The sequence below is a fragment of the Nycticebus coucang genome, chromosome 16, assembly GCF_027406575.1.
Source record: "Nycticebus coucang isolate mNycCou1 chromosome 16, mNycCou1.pri, whole genome shotgun sequence".
Lineage (NCBI taxonomy): Eukaryota > Metazoa > Chordata > Mammalia > Primates > Lorisidae > Nycticebus > Nycticebus coucang.
The window spans coordinates 18,960,578-18,982,389 of NC_069795.1; the positions used below are offsets into that span (position 1 = coordinate 18,960,578).

Here is a 21,812-nt window from a genome sequence, read left to right on the forward strand (position 1 = left end):
TGCAACTTTTTTATCTTAACTATTCAAGGTCTCTGTCAATTCTGGGAAGACACTGTGCTGATCTGTTGCTCAATCCTTTAAATCAGTAGTTCTCAACCATTCTAAGTTCCTAATGCCGCAGTGTATTTTTCATTGTTAAAAAGGTGTTGTGGCCCACAGGTTGAGAACCGCTGCTTTAGGTTAAGGTGTGCTAAATTAAGGCCTCCTTAGTGTAAATTAAGGTGTGCTAAGGCATCACGTTACCCATTGACTTTTGAGTTACGTATTTAAAACATCATTTTATTAGTACCACATAATTCCTAATATTTTTCAAAAAGAAATGTTTTAAATATATAGTTAGATAGAATGAGCAATATTTAATAACACAACCAAGTGAATATAATCAACAGTACTTATAAATTAGAGCATACTTTAAAATAGCTTAAAGAGTGCAATTGGAATGTTCCTAACAAAGAAACATTAAATCCTTGAGGTGACGGATACCCTGGTTACCCTGATTTGGTTAATTCATATTATGTGCCTGTATCAAAACATCACATGTACCTTAAAAATACATACAACTATTAGGAATCCATAATAATTAAAAATTTAAAAAAAATTTTAAGAATTTGGTTAAAGATGATCTTAAAAATTGGATAACCAAAAAGAAAAGTAGGCAAATTATTTACAGAATTAGTAGGGGGAATTTCTAATTTCCATTTACTCTGTCCATTAACTTTGTTTTGGCCTTTTATTAGCCACATTTGATCTTATGTTCTTGAAATAGTCTTGGTTATTTGGAAGTGAGTGTGTATAAATAAATCACTTGTCCTTGATGGCCTGTTTGCCAAAAAGGGACTTGGTCCCCCATTTGCTGTAATGTTGGGGATAGATAAAAGTTTCTGGAGGACTCTGACGTCTTTTTGTTGTTGTTGTTGTTTGTTTTGTTTTGCTTTTTGTGATAGAGTCACCTTGGGTAGAGTGCCCTGGTGTCATAGCTCACAGCAACCTCAAACTTCTTGGGTTCAAGCGATATCTTCCTGCCTCAGGCTCCCAAGTACCTGGGACTACAGATGTCCACCACAACACCCAGCTATCTTTTAGAGATGGGGTCTTGCTCTAGCTCAGGCTGATCTCGAACTCCTGAGCTCAAACAATCCACTTGCCTCGGCTTCCCAGAGTCCTAGGACTACAGGCGTGAGCCTCCACACCTGGCCCACAACATATGTCTTAAAGAAATACTTTTATATTTCTGTGTATATATAACTGCATGTTCTTGGCTTTCTTAAATATCATCAGTGTCTTTTCTTTGCATATTTAGCAACTTAAATGTCATCTTGTCTGAGATTAATGTATTTCCAACTTGGAGAAACAGAAAGAGAGAGAGACTTTACTTTTTTAAATTTAGAACAAAAATGTTCTAATGGTGACCATGTTTTAAAGGCATTTCCGCAGTGGACAAAACTATTTATGCTGCCAATATAACTTTATAATATGGACCTAAGATTCTTTCAACTCTAGCTCCTTCCTGGCTATGAGTATCTGAAACTTCTTCAGCTCTCTTGAAAAAAAAACGTATTTTGTGTGCTGATAAACTAGCCTTTGAAGATAAAACATGGCTCTTTGGCCAGGTAGGTGGTAGGCTGCTCTTCCGGTTCCTGGACCAGCTTACTGGACCCTGTTAGCTTAAGTGGGAGCCATTCCTAGCATTTTTCTCCCCAGAGTGTTTATTCCCTTTAATCTATGATGTCTTGTGAAAGATGCTGTATTATTTGTCTGAGTTGCCACGTGTACTTGGAAGAACAATATTGAAAGGCATTGAGATGCTCATTTCCTCAAAAGTTTATAATCCAGTAACTACTTGGAATATCTTACTTAGGAGATAGATTTATAACTCAACAGAAGCTTGATGTATATTGAATTTCCCTAAATGAGCAGGATCTGACCTTAGCCGGAAATAAGTCATCAACTAGCAATCAGACACTAACTGTGCAATCACGGGGTTGGCCTGTGATAATTCTATGTGTATAATTACATGTAAAGTGAGTTAGGTTGTCCCCCCCACCTTCAGGGAGCTTACGCTCTAATAGAGCAGGATGGCTCCTAGGCAGAACGGTGGGTAGGAAGGGCTCAGGGAGCAGATAAAGTGATGGGAGAAAGTGGAAAAGGAAGTGGGAGAACAGAGTGGTCTGGGTTTGGAGAGGAAAGGGCTCATACAGGGGGTATAGGTGAAGCAGCATTTGAGCTGGGCCTTTTTCTGGGGTTTTGTTTAGTTGGAAGGAACATAAAGCTACTGTTGTAGCTTATGTATAGAACGGGGCTTACTGAGGGGGACAGAAGCCAAACTCACTAAGCCACGTCCCACAGGAGTTAAGAGGTCACGGGCAGCCCCTGCTGGACCCTGCCTTGTCCGGGTGTCTCTCCTCTCCTCTTCTCTCTCTGCGCATCTCCCTGCTTCCCCCAGCCCACACCAGCTGCTGCTTCCAAAGGCCGAGTTTGCACTGACCTGTGGGTTTCGACTCAGCCCACCGCTGGCTCTGACTTATCCCCACTTTCCGTCAAGCATCCTCCTGCAGCGTGAGCCTGGGTGTGCTCTCACTGCCTTTGAGAGAGAGAATGCCATGGGGATGGAGCTGCTGAGCTGAGATATGGTCACTAATGAGTCCTCTTTCAGAAGACTGAGGGTGAAACCCCGCAAAGAGGGGGTGGGGGCTGGCTACCTCCTGATAGCCTTAAAGCCCGAAGATAATGAATGTGGGGTGCCACAGGGAAGGCACAGCGGGCCAGATTGTGTTTCCTGCCCTTCAGGAAAGTGCCCTTTCACCACACAGGCAGCACAGATCCGTACTGTGAGGCAGACTGTGCTAAGTACCACGAAGCCTTCCCTAAGAAGGCTTGGCATTGTGTTACACGGTGAGTGGAGGAGGTTTGTCCATGAAGGGGAGCCTTAATGGGCTTGGGCATTTGAAGCATGGTTTAAAGGATCTTAGGTAGAGTGTGTTTGGAATGCAGACTGTATGTATACAGCAGGCGCTCCGTGTAGCTATAATTTAGGAAGATATGTGGGAATTGAGGATACCTTAGTTTTCTAGTAGCTGACACAGCCTGGGATTTGCTTCTGTGTTATTTTAGGCATATATTATATTAATAATTAATATAGCTGTAGTTATCCCAAGTCTTTTCTCTTAAATCCTCAAGAGAATACGCAATAATTCAGTTCCACACAAGCATCATTTTAGAAAAGAAAGACGGCGTGAGAGTTGGGATTTGCTAATGTTTGTTGTATTAGCAAATCATTGGCTCTGCTTTCGTATTAGTGGTATGTGTTGGGAAATGCATGCAGATTTAACAGCTCGAGGAACTCGTATCTTGATTTCCTGTGTTAAGTTTTGAGATGCTTCCCCGACCCCTAGTAGATCCCTGCAACCACAGGGAGTATTGAACCCTATATGTACTCTGTGTTTTTCTATTATGTCCATACCTATGATAAAGTTTAATTCACAAATCAGGTACGGTAAAGGATTAATAACTATAACTGATAATAAAAGAGAGAAATTATAACAATATGTCATCATCACTACTATTGTGACTTGGGGTCATTATTAAGTAAAACAAGGATGACGTGAACACAAGCACCGCTATACACACAGTCTCCCTGCCAAGCAAGACTGAGTGACTGGGAGGCAGATATACAATGCAGACGTGCCGGACAAAAGGACAGTTCTCGTCCCGAGTGGGATGGAGCCAGGATGACACAGATTTCCTCACACTACTGAGAAGGCCACATGATTTAAAACCTATGAATTGTTCACTTCTGGAGTTTTCCTTGTATCATTTTTAGACCATAATTGGATGCAGATAACTGAGGCTGAAGAAAGCAAAACCACGGATAAAGGAGAACAGGGGGCTACTGCAGTTCCAGCGAAAAGTCAGGAACTTATCCAGCCTTTTTGACATTGGTGTGTCTGGTTGTTTTAATTTTTATTTTTGACTGAAACTATGAACTAACTCTTTCTTCAACATAAAAATGCTTATATGGACATACACTGTAGTTATTTAATAAAACTCTAGGCATAACATTGGGAATTTTTGTCAGAATTTGATTCTTGTTTCGTTTTGTTTTGCTGTTGGCTTTCCGAGTCGGGATTTAGTTGTACACATGGTAATCACTTCAATTAAAGGACCTTGCAGTGAGTGCTTCAAAGAAATCATGTTATCTTGATAGTTGCTATTCCTCCCCCTGATTTCATTGTATTATTTATTTATTTATTTATTTTGAGACAGGGTCTTACCCAGGGTAAAAGAGTGCTGTGGCGTCATAGCTCACAGCAACCTCCAACTCTTGGGCTGAAGCAATCCTCTTGCCTCAGTTTTTCTATTTTTAGTGAGACAATAGTCTCACTTTTGCTCAGACGGGTCTTGAACTCCTAAGCTCAAGCAACGCCCACGTTGGCCTCCCAGAGTGCTAGGATTACAGACGTGAGCTGTATTATCTTTGGCAAAACCAAATTAATAACTCCTTATCAGTAAAAGTAACTGAATCAGGTTGAAGGTATTGCTTTAATTTTAATGGGCTTTATGTGGTTCAGATTTTATAATCTCTACATCTATCTGCATATTAACACTTGTCATTGTCAGTGCTATGGAGAGAGAAAGCACAGGAAATAACATGCAAAGTATGTCCCAGATTTCATCTTGGGGACTGGAAGTAAATTCTGTGTTTCACAGATCACTCTACAAAGCTCACAGATTTTAATACATCATTTTGCAATTGTACCAGCTTGAAAATTGTCAAGCTGGTAAGTTACTGTGCTGTTATATCAGGTATTACCATAGGATTCTGAAGAAGTTGTGCAACCAACTTGTAAAGGAAATCCTTTCCTTCTACTAATCAATTTGTAGCCTGCAAACAACAGGTTGGTTTCAAATTAAAAGAAGGAACCATAATGTGAATGCACCTGCTTGTGGGTTTTATAGAAAACTGGCAACTCTTGAGGAAATTCTCTGCAGGGTATACTTCTGAGAAGTGGCATCCAGAACCCCTTTAGAAAAATGCAGTAACTCACCCTTCACTGCACAGAGTCATGTCCTTTGGAGCAAAATCTCTGGTGTCAGAGAGTTTATGACTCACGAGTGCTGTATTTTTGTGGTATAATAACCAAGTAAAGGTAGTGGGAAAATTATATTTCTATACAGAAAGCCTCTTCACCTTTCATTATATAGAAAAAAGCCTTGGGAATATTAAATTTTTAGAGGCATTTTTATGTAGAGCATTTTATGTAACCTGAAATGTATGTTTTGAGGTGTTAAAATACTTCAAAGGAAGGTATGTGTATCACTCCCTTTGGAGCTAGGTTACTGGTAATGTTTTCAAGAATAACTTTCTTAACCTTTATCCCAGGTTCAGAGATCAGAGATCTTTGGGGGGTTCTCCCAGCATACACACCTCTACCACCGAATTTATCCCACACTGCTATACCAATTGATGCCTTATTTTTTAGTTTTTATTTTTTGAAATGGACTTTATGTTTTAGAGTAGTTTTAGGTTAACAGCAAAGTAAGAGGGAGGTACAAAGATTTCTTAGACATTTCTCCTCTCTCTAACCCATTATCAACACTCCCCACCAGAGTGGTTCGTCTGTTACATCAATGAACCTGTGTTGACATATTATAATTTCACAAAGTCCACAGTTTATATTAGGGTTCACTCTTAGTGTTCCACATTCTTTGGGTTTGGACAAACGTACGAGAGGTATGCACACTATAGTATCATACAGAATAGCTGCTCCCAGATCCTCTGTGGTCAGCCCCTTCATCACTACCTCCCCACCTCAGGCGACTGCCTCTTTTTATTGCTGCTGTAGCTTGGCCCTTTCCAGAATGTCAGGTGATGGGAGTCACACAGCCTGGAGCCTTTTCAGATTGGGATCTTTAACTTGGCAGCGTGCATTTAAGTTCTTCCATGTTTTTTCATGGCTTACTAGCCCGTGTGTTCTTAGCACTACATCTAGTGCCTGGATGGACCCTGTATTTATCCATTCTCATCCCATATTTTTTAATGACTTTCCTTGGGGCTAAGACCAAGCTGAGATGAGTGAGGCACTTAGGAATCAAGATTAGAAAATACTTCAGAACCTAAATGCAGTTACCATACAGTATAATTTAAACCTATTTGCCCTATGATAAAACTATCTGTACTGAAAAATATGGATATATCCTGTGATCTTCCAGTTAATAGCATTATTTTACTTTAAAGGTATTTTTTATCATCTCAAAGCAACCAACTCAACATGGAACATCACTTCTGTCTTTACTGACTCACAGGTGTACGAACTAGTGGAAAGACAAGAATCTGTCGAGAGATCTGTGCAGTATTTGGTTTGTCCAGATTAGTTTTCATTTGGGGAAAGAAGTTCCGCATAATCTCCAAAGCAGTTTAGTCATCAGCTGAAAGTCCTCCAAAAAAGAGAACTATTGGGAAACAATGATGTGTGGGGATGGAAAAGAAAAGCTCCCTCAGTTTTTTGGAGGGAACAATTTAAAAAATACTTAAATGTCTGAGTTTACTTGGTACAGTTTAGAATTAAACTTGTAAATTTTAAAATTCCTTTTACATCTGAAATAACTGAATCTGATGCTCTGGCTTAAAAAATACTTTCATGCAATATTTTAGAAAATCAAAATTAATGTAAAAAATCATGATTAAATATCATCATAATAAATAAACTCAGGATCCTGCTGAACCTTCTGAATGCCACTGACAATCATAATTACAGTCCCCTGAGCCCTGTAATACTGTGCACACACGTTTTCTTCTTGCTCAGAAGCCTGATTCTCCCCCACAGGAAGGCACTACCTCCCACAGCCTTCAGATGTGCGTTCCTCACAGTCCTCATAGGTTGTGCCAATAGATGGGGATGTCCTCCTCCCTCCTCATTTTCACTTCCAAATCACTCTCTCCCTCCTCCCTAAATCCCCTCCCAACACCAGCTGCCAGCTGTGAAGCTTTCCAACTGGATCACCACCCTCCTCTGCCTGTTGGTGGCGTCCCCCTCAAACTCTGAACATTTTGGCTCCTGGCTTCCTTTTGTCCAACACAACTGCTCCTTTTGTGATTCTTCAGGGATTTCACTGTCTTTCTTGGTGATCTTTCCGGTACTGCAGTTTCTCAGTCTCCCAGTTCTCCTCCTTCCCATGATCTTGCCTCCCGCACTCCTCCTTCTTTCCTTTCCCCTCTCTCCCTCCCTCCCTTCCTTCTTTCTTTCTTTCTTTCTTTCCCTCTCTCCTTGCCTCCCTTCCTTCCTTCCTCCCTTTCTTTCTTTCTTTTGACGGAGTCTCACTTTGGCATCACAGCTCACAGCAACCTCAAACGCTTGGGCTCAAGTGATCCTCCTGCCTCAGCTTCCTAAGCAGCTGGGACTGCAGGTGCCCACCACAACACCTGGCTATTTTTTAGAGGTGGGGTCTCGCTCTTGCTCAGGCTGGTTTCGAACCCCTGAGCTCAGGCAATCCACCTGCCTCGGCCTCTCAAAGTGTTGGAATTATAGGCCTGAGCCACCGCGCCCAACCACCTTCCCCATTCTTCATCAGCCATTCCCTCCAGTGGTCATATGATGCTTCTTACAATGACCAATAACCGCCACTCCTCCAAAATCTTAACTTTAACCTTCTGACTCTCCAAGTACTACTTTTTACCACTTCACATTCTCAGGGGCCTCTATGCCAAAAATTCTTTGGCTCACACCAGGATTCACACTGCACAGTTTAAACAGCCTTTAACTGTGTGTAACTCCCCTGTGTTCTCACTTTCCCTGCTTTAGGTTTCACGCTGGCCTTATAACCGTTCCTTTGCTTGTGTCCCCGGTTCTTTCTTTTCACTGTTACATTTCTGACAAAACAGCAACTCTAATAAAATGCAAGATGTATGCAAGGGAAAGTTCATTTTAGATACGGATTTTGCATTTCTAGTTTTCTTCTAAATCTCTAATCATTCATAAATAGAAGTGTTTTGATATTTCACAAATATATTTTAGTTGATCAAGTTTCACATGTCATTTTAAGTGCTCAGTAAACCCTGGCTTACACAGAAGAGTAATAAAAACAAAAGGCTATACTTAGTTATAAAAGGAAGAGAATTCATGAGTGCAGTTTTTATCTAAATGACATCCTTAAGTTGGATTTGGCGACATGCACCCGTAGCCCCAGCTACTAGGGAGGCTAAGGTAGGAGGATTGCTTGAGCCCAGGAGTTGGAGGCTGTAGATTGTCATGATTATGCCTGTGAATAGCCGCTGTGCTGTAGCCTGGGCAATGTGGTAAGACCCCATCTCTAAAAAATAAAGTATAAATAAAAGGTGAAAGTAATATATAACACTCTTGATAACTTTTTGATAAATTATTATCATGTAAATTATTTGTAATAAAGAAAAGGATTTTTATATAGAAGCTTGCTATTTCATATCTTATATATAAAATGCTTGTCCAGCCAGTGAGATAGGAGGGGAGGTTGACTTGAAGTAATAATAATAATCTTAGGCATATCTACTATAACATTTATTTAGGACACTATCATCCCTACACTAGTTTATTCTGCACTGAAAATGATGCCAGGCTTGCAAGAATCCTCCCTTTCCCTCTCTTCTTTCCATTTTTTTCTCCCATTAAAATGTGATATTTTAAATCCGAATGCATGTGAGGCAATAAATACCACCTGGCTTTGTGTTTTGCATGGAATGTCCAGGTGCTTGTCACTTTTATCATTTTCTTTTTACTGAATTTCTTTAGCTTGGTCAGCCCCAGGGAAGGCTGGACCGTCAGGGGATGGCAATGCCTTGTAATCACGGTGGAGGTTTGTTGGGTCCTGGTGGATTCCTGCCCCTGCCTCCAGTAACAGTTTACCTTTTTGTGTGTGTGCTCGTCCAGGTCTACCCTGAACTGCAGATCACCAATGTAGTGGAAGCCAACCAACCGGTGACCATTCAGAACTGGTGCAAGCGGAGCCGGAAGCAGTGCAAGACCCACGGGCACATCGTCATTCCCTACCGCTGCTTAGGTGAGCCAGCCAGACGGGCCTTCACTGTGGTGGCCTAGTCTTTGGGGATGAAAAAGAGGATGTTCTTATTAGGTCACATAATAGACTTGTCCTTCAGCGTGTCACTGCTATTGTGGACTCCTGCAGTGGAGTTCTGTGCTCTGACGGTACAGGAGCAGTATTTTTGAGTTTCCTGACTCACGAGGAATTGACCCAGGGTGTTTATTGAAAATACAAATTCCTGGGTCAGTCCCAAGACTGCTGAATGAAATATGGCTGGTGGTGGAACGCAAGAATCCACATTCCACAGATGATTCTCATGTATACTAACTGCCTAGACTTGTGGAATTGGGGCCTGGTATATCACCTCTCATGGGCTTCTTAGAAGAAGGAGTCTATATGAGGCTCCAGCATTTTGCTGATTTCTTACAAAATTCTCCCACAGCAGCCAACTAAATATTCTTTCTGTTTGGTGGTGGTTGATGAATGGAACTTGGGAATTTTTTTTTTTTTTTACCTGTTTACATTAAACTAGAGGGAATAATTTGATAACTATAATGGTTTAAGGTGTGTTTCTCTCTCCGACCTGAAATTCACTTGAAACTTTTGTTTTTGAAATTGAGTAGTTTTCTGTGGTATCGTGCTCTTTTATCCTCCGGAAGCACAGTCATACTTCATCTGTAATCTGACTTGGCTGTTAGTCTTTTCCTAGTTGATATTTTTATGTGACGAGGCATTATGGAAATCAATAGTCTTTGAACTGATATCTTGTATCTCGATGTTTGTTTCAAGTTAATACATTAGTAGGAAGATTGTAAATAAGGATACAGAAATCTGTGTATGGCCATAGTGGACAAATATTGATATGCATTCTGCATTCTGGTGACTTCCTATATAGGTTAAAAGGAGTTTTTACAAGAAAGTCCCAAGAGAAAGTAAGGATAATTACTGAAGATTTTGGAGATCTGTATACTATTTGGTCAAAAATCAATGTCATAAGAGCAGGTTGATCATGTACATTCATGTATACAATTTGAGACATAAATAGAAAACACTGAACATTAGAATGAAGAGTTTGTCAGGTGGTTTTACTATGCACAGTGTAACTGATGAAGAAAGTACAGAAAACCAGATTCTGAAACATTTGATAGTTTCAAGAGTTTCTTCATTTCTTTTTATTCCTCATTCCTAATGCGTTACAAGAGCTCTATCCCTTTTCTGTCTGACTGGCCAAGAAATGAAGATTTAATCAGATAAAAATAAGTATCACTGAAATAGTAGATAATGGAATTCCTGCTTCAAGAAAATGAAGAAGTCATTTGTTTTGAAGAGAACTGTCCATTTCAGATTAACTTAGTATACCCAGAAACAAACACAGAGACGTGTGTAGTCCCGGATAAGTTGGGAGAAAGGAGGTCATGAGTCATTTAATTAAGTGGATTAGTCCTTGTTAATGATTTGTTTCTCTTGGTTCCCACTTGGCTGCTCTATGAAATAGTCCAGACACATTTTCGTTAGAATGTAAACTCATAAGAACAGGCACTAGGCCTTCGGACAAGCATTATTGCCTATTACACCTGGTAGGACACTCAAAACCATGGTCATCTTTCAAGAGGGACCTTACGTTTGAATTATCATTTTATGTAGATCTTCTTGCTTTATAACTCTACTTAGAATTGGCATTTAGTAAAGATGAAATCCACATTGAGAATGTAATAGAACACCTACTGCCAGTAGTTCTGGTGACTGTCCTTTATCCCCAAATCAGTTATAGCTTCTGCTATCCACTTCCTCTGCCCCGGTTCCCTGAAACTCTCCATCTCTAAAAAGCTCTCCTCCTATGGCAAGTGTGAATTGAAACTCCAAGTGGACAAACACTGCAGCGAGACATAGAAGATGTAAAAAATGTCTACAGGTCAAAATAGGAATTCAAAAGACTTCATGGTAATATGATTAAACAGACACTTGTTTTATTGTGATCCAACTTCATTATGCACCATTTAGGGAGCTACATCCTAAGTAGTGTGATTTTTAATAATTAATCTCGTCTATCAAACACTTGTTTGATAGTAAAGTTAAAAACCTCTCCTACCTTATATTTTTAACCACTAAGGAAGGAGAAACACCGCACAATGAAGCATTCCACTGACAAATTCTCACCGAGCAGGGTGGAGAGGGTTTCAGAGGAGAAAAGGAGAGAAGCCCATAAAGTTTTCTTCGGGAAAGCATCGATCCCTGCCAAGGCTCTTCCGTCACCAATTACCAGATTTCTCTTTCATCTTTGCAACAGTTTTTGGGCTCCTTGACGGAGATGTACATAATTCAAAATGACGGGTCGTTTTGTGACATATTAAGCAACTTTCTCAGTTCTGGTTTAGTATCTGATGTGAAATGAGCATGTTGAGACTAACTGTTCTTGGCTAGTAATGGGACTAGATATTCATGAGATATATCTAGTAGCTACTCGGACTATTTTAATCATTTGTCATATTTTCTCATTTTATGAATCTCTGCTTTTTTTTCATTGGACCTGGAATCAGACTATAATATGGTCAGTTGAGCATACACTGTCTCCTACTTCACTATTGAGCTTAGATTAGAATTAAAATAATGTGAGTGCTGCTTAATTCTTAGTGACCAATAAAGGTATTACACCAAGTGTATGAAATAACCCTGGTGAATATGCATAGGTGTGTCTTGTATTTTAGGAAAAGGAATTGAAAAATGTGAGTGTATCACTCAGGTGCATTTTATGTGTACTAATATAGCCTGGTCCCAACATTGATTGTCTTACTGTCTGGCTGCCTTTTTCTCTTTCATTTCTTCATTCTTTACTCCCCTCCTTTTCTTCCCTTTCCTTCGATTTCTTAATCTCTTATTCAGAGTGAGATATTAAGCCCTTTGTAATTGGGCTTAATTGTTAGGGCATGCATTGAAATAACTTCCTCTGTGAGAGGGCAGTGCTGATTCTGTTAGTCTCACTTCACAGGCTATGTGCGCATATGAATGTGTGTGTGTGTGTGTGTGTGTGTGTGTGTGTGTGTGTGTGTGTGTGTGTGTAGAGAGAGAGAGAGAGTCAGAGCGGTTGTATTTCTTGCTGTAACTCACCCAGCTATTGAGTGGTAGAGTAAGCACCAGAGATGAAGATCTTTTGATTCTGGTTTGAGACTGAGTCTCACTCACTCACTCACCACCGCACTCTGGGTGTCATTGTAGCTAATTGCAACCTCAAGTTTCAGAGCTTAAGTGATCCTCCTGCCTCAGCTTTTCTGAGTATCTGGAACTACAGGCACACAACCCCACACCTGGCTAATTTTTCTCTTCTTTGTAGAGATGGAGTCTCACTCTTGCTCAGGCTGGGCTGGAACAGGAGACCTTCTCAGCCTTCCAAAGTGCTAGGATTACAGGCATGAGCCACTATGCCCAGCCCATACTTTGGATTCTTGATCCAGTGTTCCTAATATCTGTGGTCCCCACCCCGTGGGACACTGACTAGTACCTGGTCTGTAGCCTGTTAAGAACTGAGCACGCAGCAGGAGAGAAGCGGGGCAGTCAGAAAGTGAAGCTTCCTCTGTATTTACAGCTGGTCCCCGTCACTGGCATCACTGCCTGAGTTCTGCCCCCTGTCACATCAGTGGGGGCACTAGAGTCTCATGGGAGCCTGAACCCCACCATAAACCACATGGGTGAGGGATCTCAGTTGCTGCTCCTTTTGAGAATCTAGTGCCATGCACACACCTATCTGCCCCACTCCCCGTCTGGAAAAATTATCTTCTAGGAAAGTCCTTGAGGCCAAAGGACCACTGCTTTATAGTATATAAAATAAAAAATTGTATTAGAGCAGATATTCACCTTATTTACAAATTTGAACCATAGTGGAAATGGTGTGAATTAGAGGCAATAAATAACTACTTTTTAAAATACAAGATGGTGTGTTGATAAAGGAAACAACCATGACCCCTGGTATAGGATTAATCTCCACATGATAATATTTTCTACCTTCTAGTAGTCATAGGTAACATTCTTTCATGTAATTTACTGCTTGAACAAAGGATTATTGTTCAGTATTAATGTTAAGTACTTTCTCAAATCTCTGACTGTAACCAAATATATCTTTTAGACAAAAGAGATTATTTTTACTGACCTAGAAAACAAAATATGGTTGTCTTAAACATTAAGCACATTAAAATTCAAAGCAAACCTTGAAGGGAAAAAAATGACTGTTATTTCTGGCACGCGACCTTCCTAACCTCTCCATCAGATGAAGGATCCAGTGTTGCACTGGGTTATTTTCCTCTAAATAGTGTGTTTGCCTTGGACATGGCTGCTCTGCAGTACCTTGCATTTCTTGTCTGGACAGGGAGAGTCTATCAGGTTGTTTATGCCACTTTCTTCCCATGGGGTAGAAGATTTCCCTTGAGAAGGAGTTGGCTTTCTCATTTCATCCTTTGCTTTTGTTAGTACCTCTGGAACCAGCGTGTAATATCTGTCTTAATCATATGAACATTATATTGATTATCTCATGTAGGATTCAAGCACATCATTATTATTACTTAAGGAGAATGTTTTCTTTGCAAAGCTTTCAGCTCCTTTCCATTTGAATCACTATTCTTCATGTTGAAATTGCACTTTTCTGCTTATCTCAGGCCAGCAAAAGCAAGTTACTACTGTATCTACAAAAGCAAGATGAATCGCTTTTGATTTATACGGGGCGAAGTCAGGTTAATAGCTTAATCCAAAATAAGAATTGGAAGTTAAAGAATTCCTTCCTTACCATTTCATTCTCTTTCATTTTTTTTAATCAAGAATTTCCAAACATGGAAGTAGTAATGACCTTATCAGATATGGTCAGCGGAGAAATTAAAGATACTCAATTTGTCTGAATTTTGTTTTAATGTTTTAATAAGGAAAAGCATGCCTCATTTTCTAGGTTTCTCGTCTTGCCTTTGTGTGAATCATCTACGCCTATCTCAATCTTGTTTAGTGTGAGAGGGTGGATTTGGGTACTTGGGGGGTGCACAACGTAGTTCTTTGGATGTGTGATGAAGAGCAAATCTTCTGAGACACATCAACCAATACAATTTTCAGGAATGTTACATGAGACTGTGCCAAACTTTAAGAATGGGTGTGGGGATGGAAGGACATTATGACTGTAGGCTAAGCATCATGTAAACAGCTAGTTGTCCTAGCAGAATAATGCAACATGTTAGAGAGTTGGTGCCCATGACTCCTCCAGTCCCCAGGGTGCGTGTGCTGAGGCTACACATATGCTACACCGAGGGTGGCACTTCCTGAGCCTGGCCCTTTGCACACAAGGATGAAAATTCAAGAATGTTCTATTTCTTAAGGATTGTCTACATCATGATCTCATAAGGAATGACCTGAATCTCTGAGCATTTCCTCATCAGGGAAAGCTAATGAGCCATCTTTGGAGAGATGGCAGAGTCTTTTTTTATGTGGTCTTCCATGTAAAAAGAAGTTGTTTGAGTGCCCTGAGTCAATCGTGCTGCAAAAGCAGTATACAAAGTCTCATTTTCAACTAAGTAAAAGACATGAATGGAAAAGAAATCTTACCAATGTTTGTCTCCAAACAGTGGGATTACAGGTGATTTTGATTTTAGTTAAGCCTTTTTCTATAATTTGTATAGTAAATGAGTGGCTTTTATTATCAGCAAAAGATAGACTATGAAATCATTATGTAAAATTTTGTATCTACCACCCAAGGTGATGGTGGAAGAAAAGACAAAGAACTTGGAAGAACACACAGAGTGATCGTTAATTTGTCTTATCCGTTGGTCATTGAGCTTTATGAACTTCATACAAGTATTAACTTATTATAGGAAAAATATTTTGTTTAAAAATACTATATTTAAAAATATTATTTTTTTAATAAAATAAAAATACTATGCTGTCAAAGTAAAAGAAAATGCCTCCATTCTTATTATCTTCAACCAAATTTGAGTAGCATTAAGCGTCACTCATTCCTCAGACAGATCTTTGATCCCGTTTAGTTTTTTCTTCCTAATTATTGTTATCTGGGAGCTACATTTGCTTCAGGCTGGACCGATGAATGGGAAGAACTTACAAAATCCACTAAATTCAATCTGGTGAGGAAGGGCTGAGGCCCTCTCCCATTTGAGGAAGCAGGAAAACCTATAAAAAGTTTTTTCAAGTTGTGTCATCCACCAAGGCTGGTATTTACACTTCCTTGTCCTGTCTCAACATCAACATTGCCTCTAGCTTGATTTGCTTTCTAAAGCTTGTGATGGAGGATGAGTTGAGAAGATTGACTTTTTAAAAAAAGCAAATTTTGGGTTGGCAAATCTCAAGGGAGTAGGGCGCCAGCTCACCGGAGGTGGCGGGTTCAAGCCCAGTCCTGGTCAAAAACTGCAAAAAAAAATTTTTTTTTTTTTGAAGAGAAAAAGGCATAGTGGATTTGGTGACTCCATTTCCAGTTTAGTTTCTGCTCATTTTCATTATTGTACCTGGTGTCACGTTAAGTTTTCTTTCTGAGACTTTTAACAAATCAGGTTTGGCTGATAAGAGCTCTTTTAGGGTGGGTAATTTACTTAGTTAAATCTTTAATTTCTTTCTTTATCGGAGCTAAAACTGGGTGTCATAAAGTGACAGGACTCATTAAAAAGAAAAACAACTTTTGAAAATTTGTTGTAATGCCCCGTGAGTGTGCTTTGCTGATATTTTCTTAAAATGGGGAATTCATAGATGTGTGAGAGTCCCAGGTGTAACGTGAAAAAAAGAAACCTGCATGTATTTGATACGATTTTCTTCCAAAGCTTCATATATGTTTTGTTTTTGTTGTTTTTTTAACAGCTGTATAACCATTCCCTATTTTGCAATCTGCTTTTTCCTCCTAACATTTTGTACTACTTTATCTGTGAAATCAAATATTCTTAAAGAGCACAGGCAGCACCATGCCAGACACTATAGTGTGTTTATTCTTTATTTGTGGTCATTTAGGTGGTTTCCTTTATTTTATCATGGTGATCATTATAAATGATGTTGTGATAAACATCCTTGTAGATACATTTGTGTTCAATTGATTTTTACAAAATTACTGGCTGACTGCCTTAAAAATCTTATAGTTGCTTCAGTAAAATATATGTGCTGTTTAATTGTTTATGAAAGTATAGAGGAAAATTTTAGTACTGATTTGCGATCTTGAGTTTAAAATAAATATAGGTATCCCTACATTTAGCTATGCATTTTTAACTTAATAATTAGTAAAAAGTACCTATAATTTATGTGTAAAGCCATTTAACCTAATTTTTAATTATTTAAGTCTATTTTTCTAATTTCAGATTCATAGGAGGGTACATATGGTTAGTTTACATTGTTGGTAAGGTAAAGTCTGACTTGTAGTTGGGTCCTTCAGCCAGGAAATGTGTCATGTACCTATATATGGCACCTGTTAGGGGGGAACTTGCTGAGCCTACGCGCCTTCTTGAATTTGTGTTGATCTACTAGTTTCAACTTAGTATTGAGTACATGGGATGGTTGATTTGTCATTCTTGAGATACTTAGGAGAATATTCTCCAAATCTTTCCAGGTAAATACAAAAGATGTAAAGTCATCATCTTTTTTTATGGCTGAATAGTATTCCATGGTATAGATATACCACAGTTTATTAATCTGTTCATGAGTTGACAGGCACTTGGATTGTTGCCACATCTTTGCCATTGTGAATAAAGAGGCTATAAATATTTGAATGTTAAACTATTTTAAAATTTTCTCCAAATTTCCAACTTAGGAAACAGTTAATTGACTACTCACAGAGAAATAAGAACTGCAAAAATGACTAATGAAAGTTCAAACTTACATATCCATTGCATAAATATTTATTGATTACCTACAGTGTATGAGCCCTGGAGATGGGTGAAATGTGGTTCCTACTTTTACAGAGTTTATGATGTATGCATGGATATAGGGGATTACAGTAGAGAAATTTAAGGAAGACGTGGCAGAAAGTGGCATTTGAGCTAAGATTTTAAGGGTGGGGGCAAAAATGGAGAATATTTTAGGTATTTAGACAAAGAATGGGCCAAATTCTCAAGGTAGGAGATGAAAGGATATGTGTAGAAAAACATGGTTCACTGTTTATGGGAAGAAGAGGTAATTGGTCATGATAAGGGTCATAGTTTTTAAAAAGCATTGCTGTTTCATTCATTTATTATAAATAGCATTTTCATTTTTAATTTAAATATGTATATATTTTCAAGCTGATCTTGAATATATACCTCTTTTATGTATATTCATGGTACTTTTTGACTTTTGGCAACTAAGTTTAGAATTTCTGAGAGTAGGAAGTTTTTTTAAGCTATTAATCCAAGCATTTTTTAAAAATTAGCAAACCTTGGGTAGGGTATCACCTGCTGTTTCTCTTATTCATGCTTTGCCACTTTGATATGAAATACCAGCGCTGTTGAAGTTGGATCACTAACTGTATATGTGCATTGTAGGTCTCACCAAGAGATACTTGAATAGGAAAATAAAATTTGAGATGATTTTGGGTTATCTGTACAAGTGAGTTATGACCCCTGTATTTTATAGTTTGGTTTAGTAATGATGAGTCAAGTATATTTTGTGTTTGAGTTCTTTTACACACTGCTTGCATGTTTTTTTCCATAGACAGTAGGTAAAGGGAAAAAAAATACAGACATTAGCATCCACAGAAGTAAGAAAAGTCACATATATTTTAAATTTCACATAGACATGGTTACATTTTCAACTGTTATTGCCTACTTTATTTGGAGGAAACAAAAATACCTTTAGGTTTAATAATGTCAACTGAACCCAGTGGATTTCTGTTGAGTTCTTTTATTTCTTTCTATATTAGGGAATGGAATGGTCATATCAGGGTTTGTTGTTTGAAACAAACTTTCCTGGGCCAACCTGCTTTACATCTGTATAATTCAGTCTTAGAAATTGTTAGATAATTCCCACAACATTCCAGCTTTTTGTTTTAATGTCAGTTTAATATGGAAAAATAATGTTTTCAGCTAACCTCAAGCTCTTTTTTTATAAGAAAAAAATTCAGAATATTGCAGGATACACACATTTTAATTATATAATTTGCTTTTGTACATTTTAAGTCAAAGTTATGAATGTGCTCTTCACTCAGAAGGCTGTGTCTCTTTGCTTTGCTATTTTCTCTTTTGTTTGGAGGTAAATGATTACAAATGATTATGATAGGTAATTAAGGAAGAAAAGGGACTTTGATCAATGTTCTCTTTTTACTCTGGCAACTTCTGAACACCTTTCTCTGGCAGTGTGCCGCCTACCTTCACTCCCTAACCCCAGCAGAGAAAAGAAACATTTTCCCTTTTGTCTTTAGAACTCACTTCTCCTCATGTTATTTCCCAAAACAAATAAAAAACTTGAGATCCTGTCTTGATTTTAATTTTTTTTTTTTTGACTATTCAAACCAGTAAATAACTTTCCAAATGGCTACGGTAGAAAATACAATTTTTGTATAACAGAACCCATGAAAGAGTTGGGATTTAGGGATCCATATCTTGTGTCATATGAATAATTGTAACCAGATGAAGAGTATGAAATGGAAGGAATATTTTTAAGTGGTATAGGCAGCTCTTTATTACAGCTCCTGGGTTAGGAAAGTGGCTTAAATACAACACAAAAAAGTGGCATTAACTGAATTAATTTGGGCCCTTACCATGAAACCCACATTTCTATCATGATTTAATAAATCACATATAAAATACGTTAGACATAGACTTATTACTGTAACAAATTTTAGGAAACTTTTGATGTATTTTTCCTCTGGAAAAAGAACTAAGAAATGCCTTTTTCTAGACTTAAAATTTTTCACTTTTAATATTGTGCTTTAGGTACAGTGTGTCTTTATAGTAATTCCAAGTAGTATCCATTAACGTATAACTCTTTATTTACTTAGTATGAGGAGAAGAGGTAATTATGTTAAGAATACTGAGATGAAATTAGGAAAAATATTTTTCCTCAAGTATTTTAATACTTATTTCAAAAGTTATTTGATATTTGTATTTAGATTAGAATTGGCTACAAAGCAGTGAGGAAAAAAGTATGTTTTATTTTTTTTTTTCCAGCATCCTGGATGTAAGAAATGACATACAGATCCATCTAAAGCCTGATTCAGAATGTATTTTAATTTCAATATCAAAGGTTGCTAAGAAATGTTCAGATTTTAGTAGTTGACAAAGAAAGCTCTCAATATTTGTTTTACTCTACAGTCCAGAGATAAATTATGTTATCTTTCTTTTTTCTCCCGGTAGTCACTGAGTGGCTTCATTAAAATTTCCCTGTCTTCCATATCCCTTGATAAATCCACCTCTTGCTGGCGACGCATCCCAGGAGCACCTGTCTGTTTTTTCCCTCCTGTCAGTGAGTCTTTGGCTTCGGTTTTGAAACCCCCTGGTGATGGCCAGTCTCAGGGCAGCAGCTGTGTGACAGTCTGCAGAGTTGCTGGTGCAGATTGGGGGAGAAGAACAGGGCGGGTCCCAGGAGGAGGCCTGGGGAAGGTGGGCTGAGGGGCTTCCTGCCTGCTCTGTGCATGGTCTCCGGGTTCTGAGGGGGAGTTTGAGAAAGAGGTAGGACTGATGGGTATATGACAATGAAGCAGAATTTTAATCAGAGCAAGTACAAACTTTAGCCAAAGAAAAAGAAAACATTCAAAAATATCAAAAAGTGTGAGTAATTTTGGAATACTCATAATCCAAACGCTACATACGTGATAAGACTTCCGCTGACGGAATGGTGGGAGGGGAACAGGGTGGGGCCAAGGGTGAAATAGAATCCATGGTAGGAAGACTACGGTGGAAAAAAATCAAGAAAATAGGTATTAAGCACAGAGATTATACAGGTAGAGGTAACAGAAGAGACCACTACATGATATAGCAGGGAATGAGTTTTTCCCCTTGCTGTGGGTAATCAACTAGGCCTATCAGAGATGGTAGAAAGAAGTCAGGTATAGTATTTATAGGAATTTTTTTAATCTAGAAAATTTCCTTTTTTTCAATAAAATAGAATATATTGAGTTTATTCTTTTATATCTTTGCATATGAAAGATATAATCTTCTGTTCACAAAGATAATGTTTTTGTTTATTTAACTTCTTTTGCAACATATATTTTATTATTCTTGTTATTTCAATAGATGTAAGGGGTATGAGTGTTTTTTGTTACATGGATGAATTATATAGCGGTGGCGTCTGAGCTTATAATGTGCCTGTCATTAGAATAGTGTACACATTGTACACAGTAAGTGATGTTTGATTAGAAAATTCCTTTTAAGATTAAAAGTTGCAAGTCAAATTACTATTATAAAGTTAGCTGTCTAACTTTGGGTTATATAAAGCTAAACTGATCTTGTAGAGCTGAGCTTGCTCTGTCCTATATAGCGACTTTGTAAGAGGCTTCCTTTTACTTGGGTATAACTTGTGTCTGTATAAAATTACCTTTATACCTATTTGATAGGATTTAGGGAAGACTATGCCTAGTAAAGATGTTGTAGAGGTTTGTAATTGTGACGATTTTTACTCTGAAAACACGTTTATCTCTACTATTTTAGTAACAGGTGTTTGTTCGGGGACTTCAGAGTGACATGATCAAAACAAGATTCATCTGCCTTGAACATTCTTCCCTGACCACAAATCTCTATAAATTCTCAATCCTAATTAATACCCTACTTTACAACAGTATGTTGTGAACTTTTTTATGTAAGTAAGATGCGTGGTTGCTGTAGGACTAGGAGGAAGAGAAGGGTGGTGTGGCCTGGAGCATATGGTTAAAGCTTCTTAAAAAATGGTGGAGCCAGGATACAGATCTTGAGGGCTGTGTAAAGAAAATGAAGAGGGGTGAACTAAACATGTGTGGGGATGTTCCAAGGACGAGAGTTTGTGTTGGTAGTATTTGGAAATACTGGTGGAAAATTAGTATAGAACTGAGGTAGTTGACTATTTAAATTTGTAACAGTGTTTAAATTACATTTTTAGTTTAGAAAGATTAATTTTTTTTTAAGTGACATAGTGAGACTATGTCACTTGGTAGAGTGCTGTGGCGTCACAGCTCACAGCAACCTCAAACTCTTGGGCTTAAACGATTCTCTTGCCTCAGCCTCCCAAGTAGCTGGAACTACAGGCACCTGCCACCACACCCAGCTAATTTTTGTTGTTCTTGTAGTTGTCATTGTTTTGGGGCAGGCCTTGGGCTGGGTTCAAACCCGCCAGCTCCGGTGTATGTGACTGGCGCCCTACCTGCTGAGCTACAGGTGCTGAGCCAAGAAAAGATATTAATTCTTTTGATTATTTCCTTTATCTGGTGTTCAGAAAGATATCTGAACGTTCAATGTTATTTCATTTACATTGAACATGTAATTAATATACTAAAATCATTTCTCAGATACCTTTTTTCTTAAATCTTATCACCAACTATGTGTTATGCATCAGGATAAATCTTATTATTATGTCAGTTCTTTTAATAGATGGTACAATTGGATTAGAGAAAAAATCAATTGTCCTCTAGAGTAATATTTTCGTAAACTGTAGTATCCTGTGATATAGCTCCTCCTTCTCTTTGAATTTTAATAGCAAACTAACGGGATAAGAGGTTGGAAGAAAGTGTTAGAGTCAGTAGATGTGAGGACTTAATGAGGTGAAAGAATAATCACAGTGTTATATTGGGAATTAATAGTGCATAGTGCTGAAGATTAAGAATGCTTTCCTGGAGTGCTCATACATTTGGAAATACAGTAATTATTTTTTGTTTAAAATGCAAGCTCTTTAATAATTGGGAC

General features: G+C 38.3%; 1 protein-coding gene across 7 annotated transcripts in view; it reads left to right on the forward strand.

The window, feature by feature from the left end:
• APP (amyloid beta precursor protein) overlaps nt 1-21,812 on the forward strand; it is a 295,844-nt gene that overhangs the window by 76,371 nt on the left and 197,661 nt on the right. For all 7 annotated transcript variants that reach the window (XM_053565412.1, XM_053565413.1, XM_053565414.1 and 4 more), the window contains one exon: nt 8,901-9,030. In XM_053565412.1, coding sequence (XP_053421387.1) covers nt 8,901-9,030 — 130 coding nt within the window. The remainder of the gene's footprint in view (nt 1-8,900; nt 9,031-21,812) is intronic.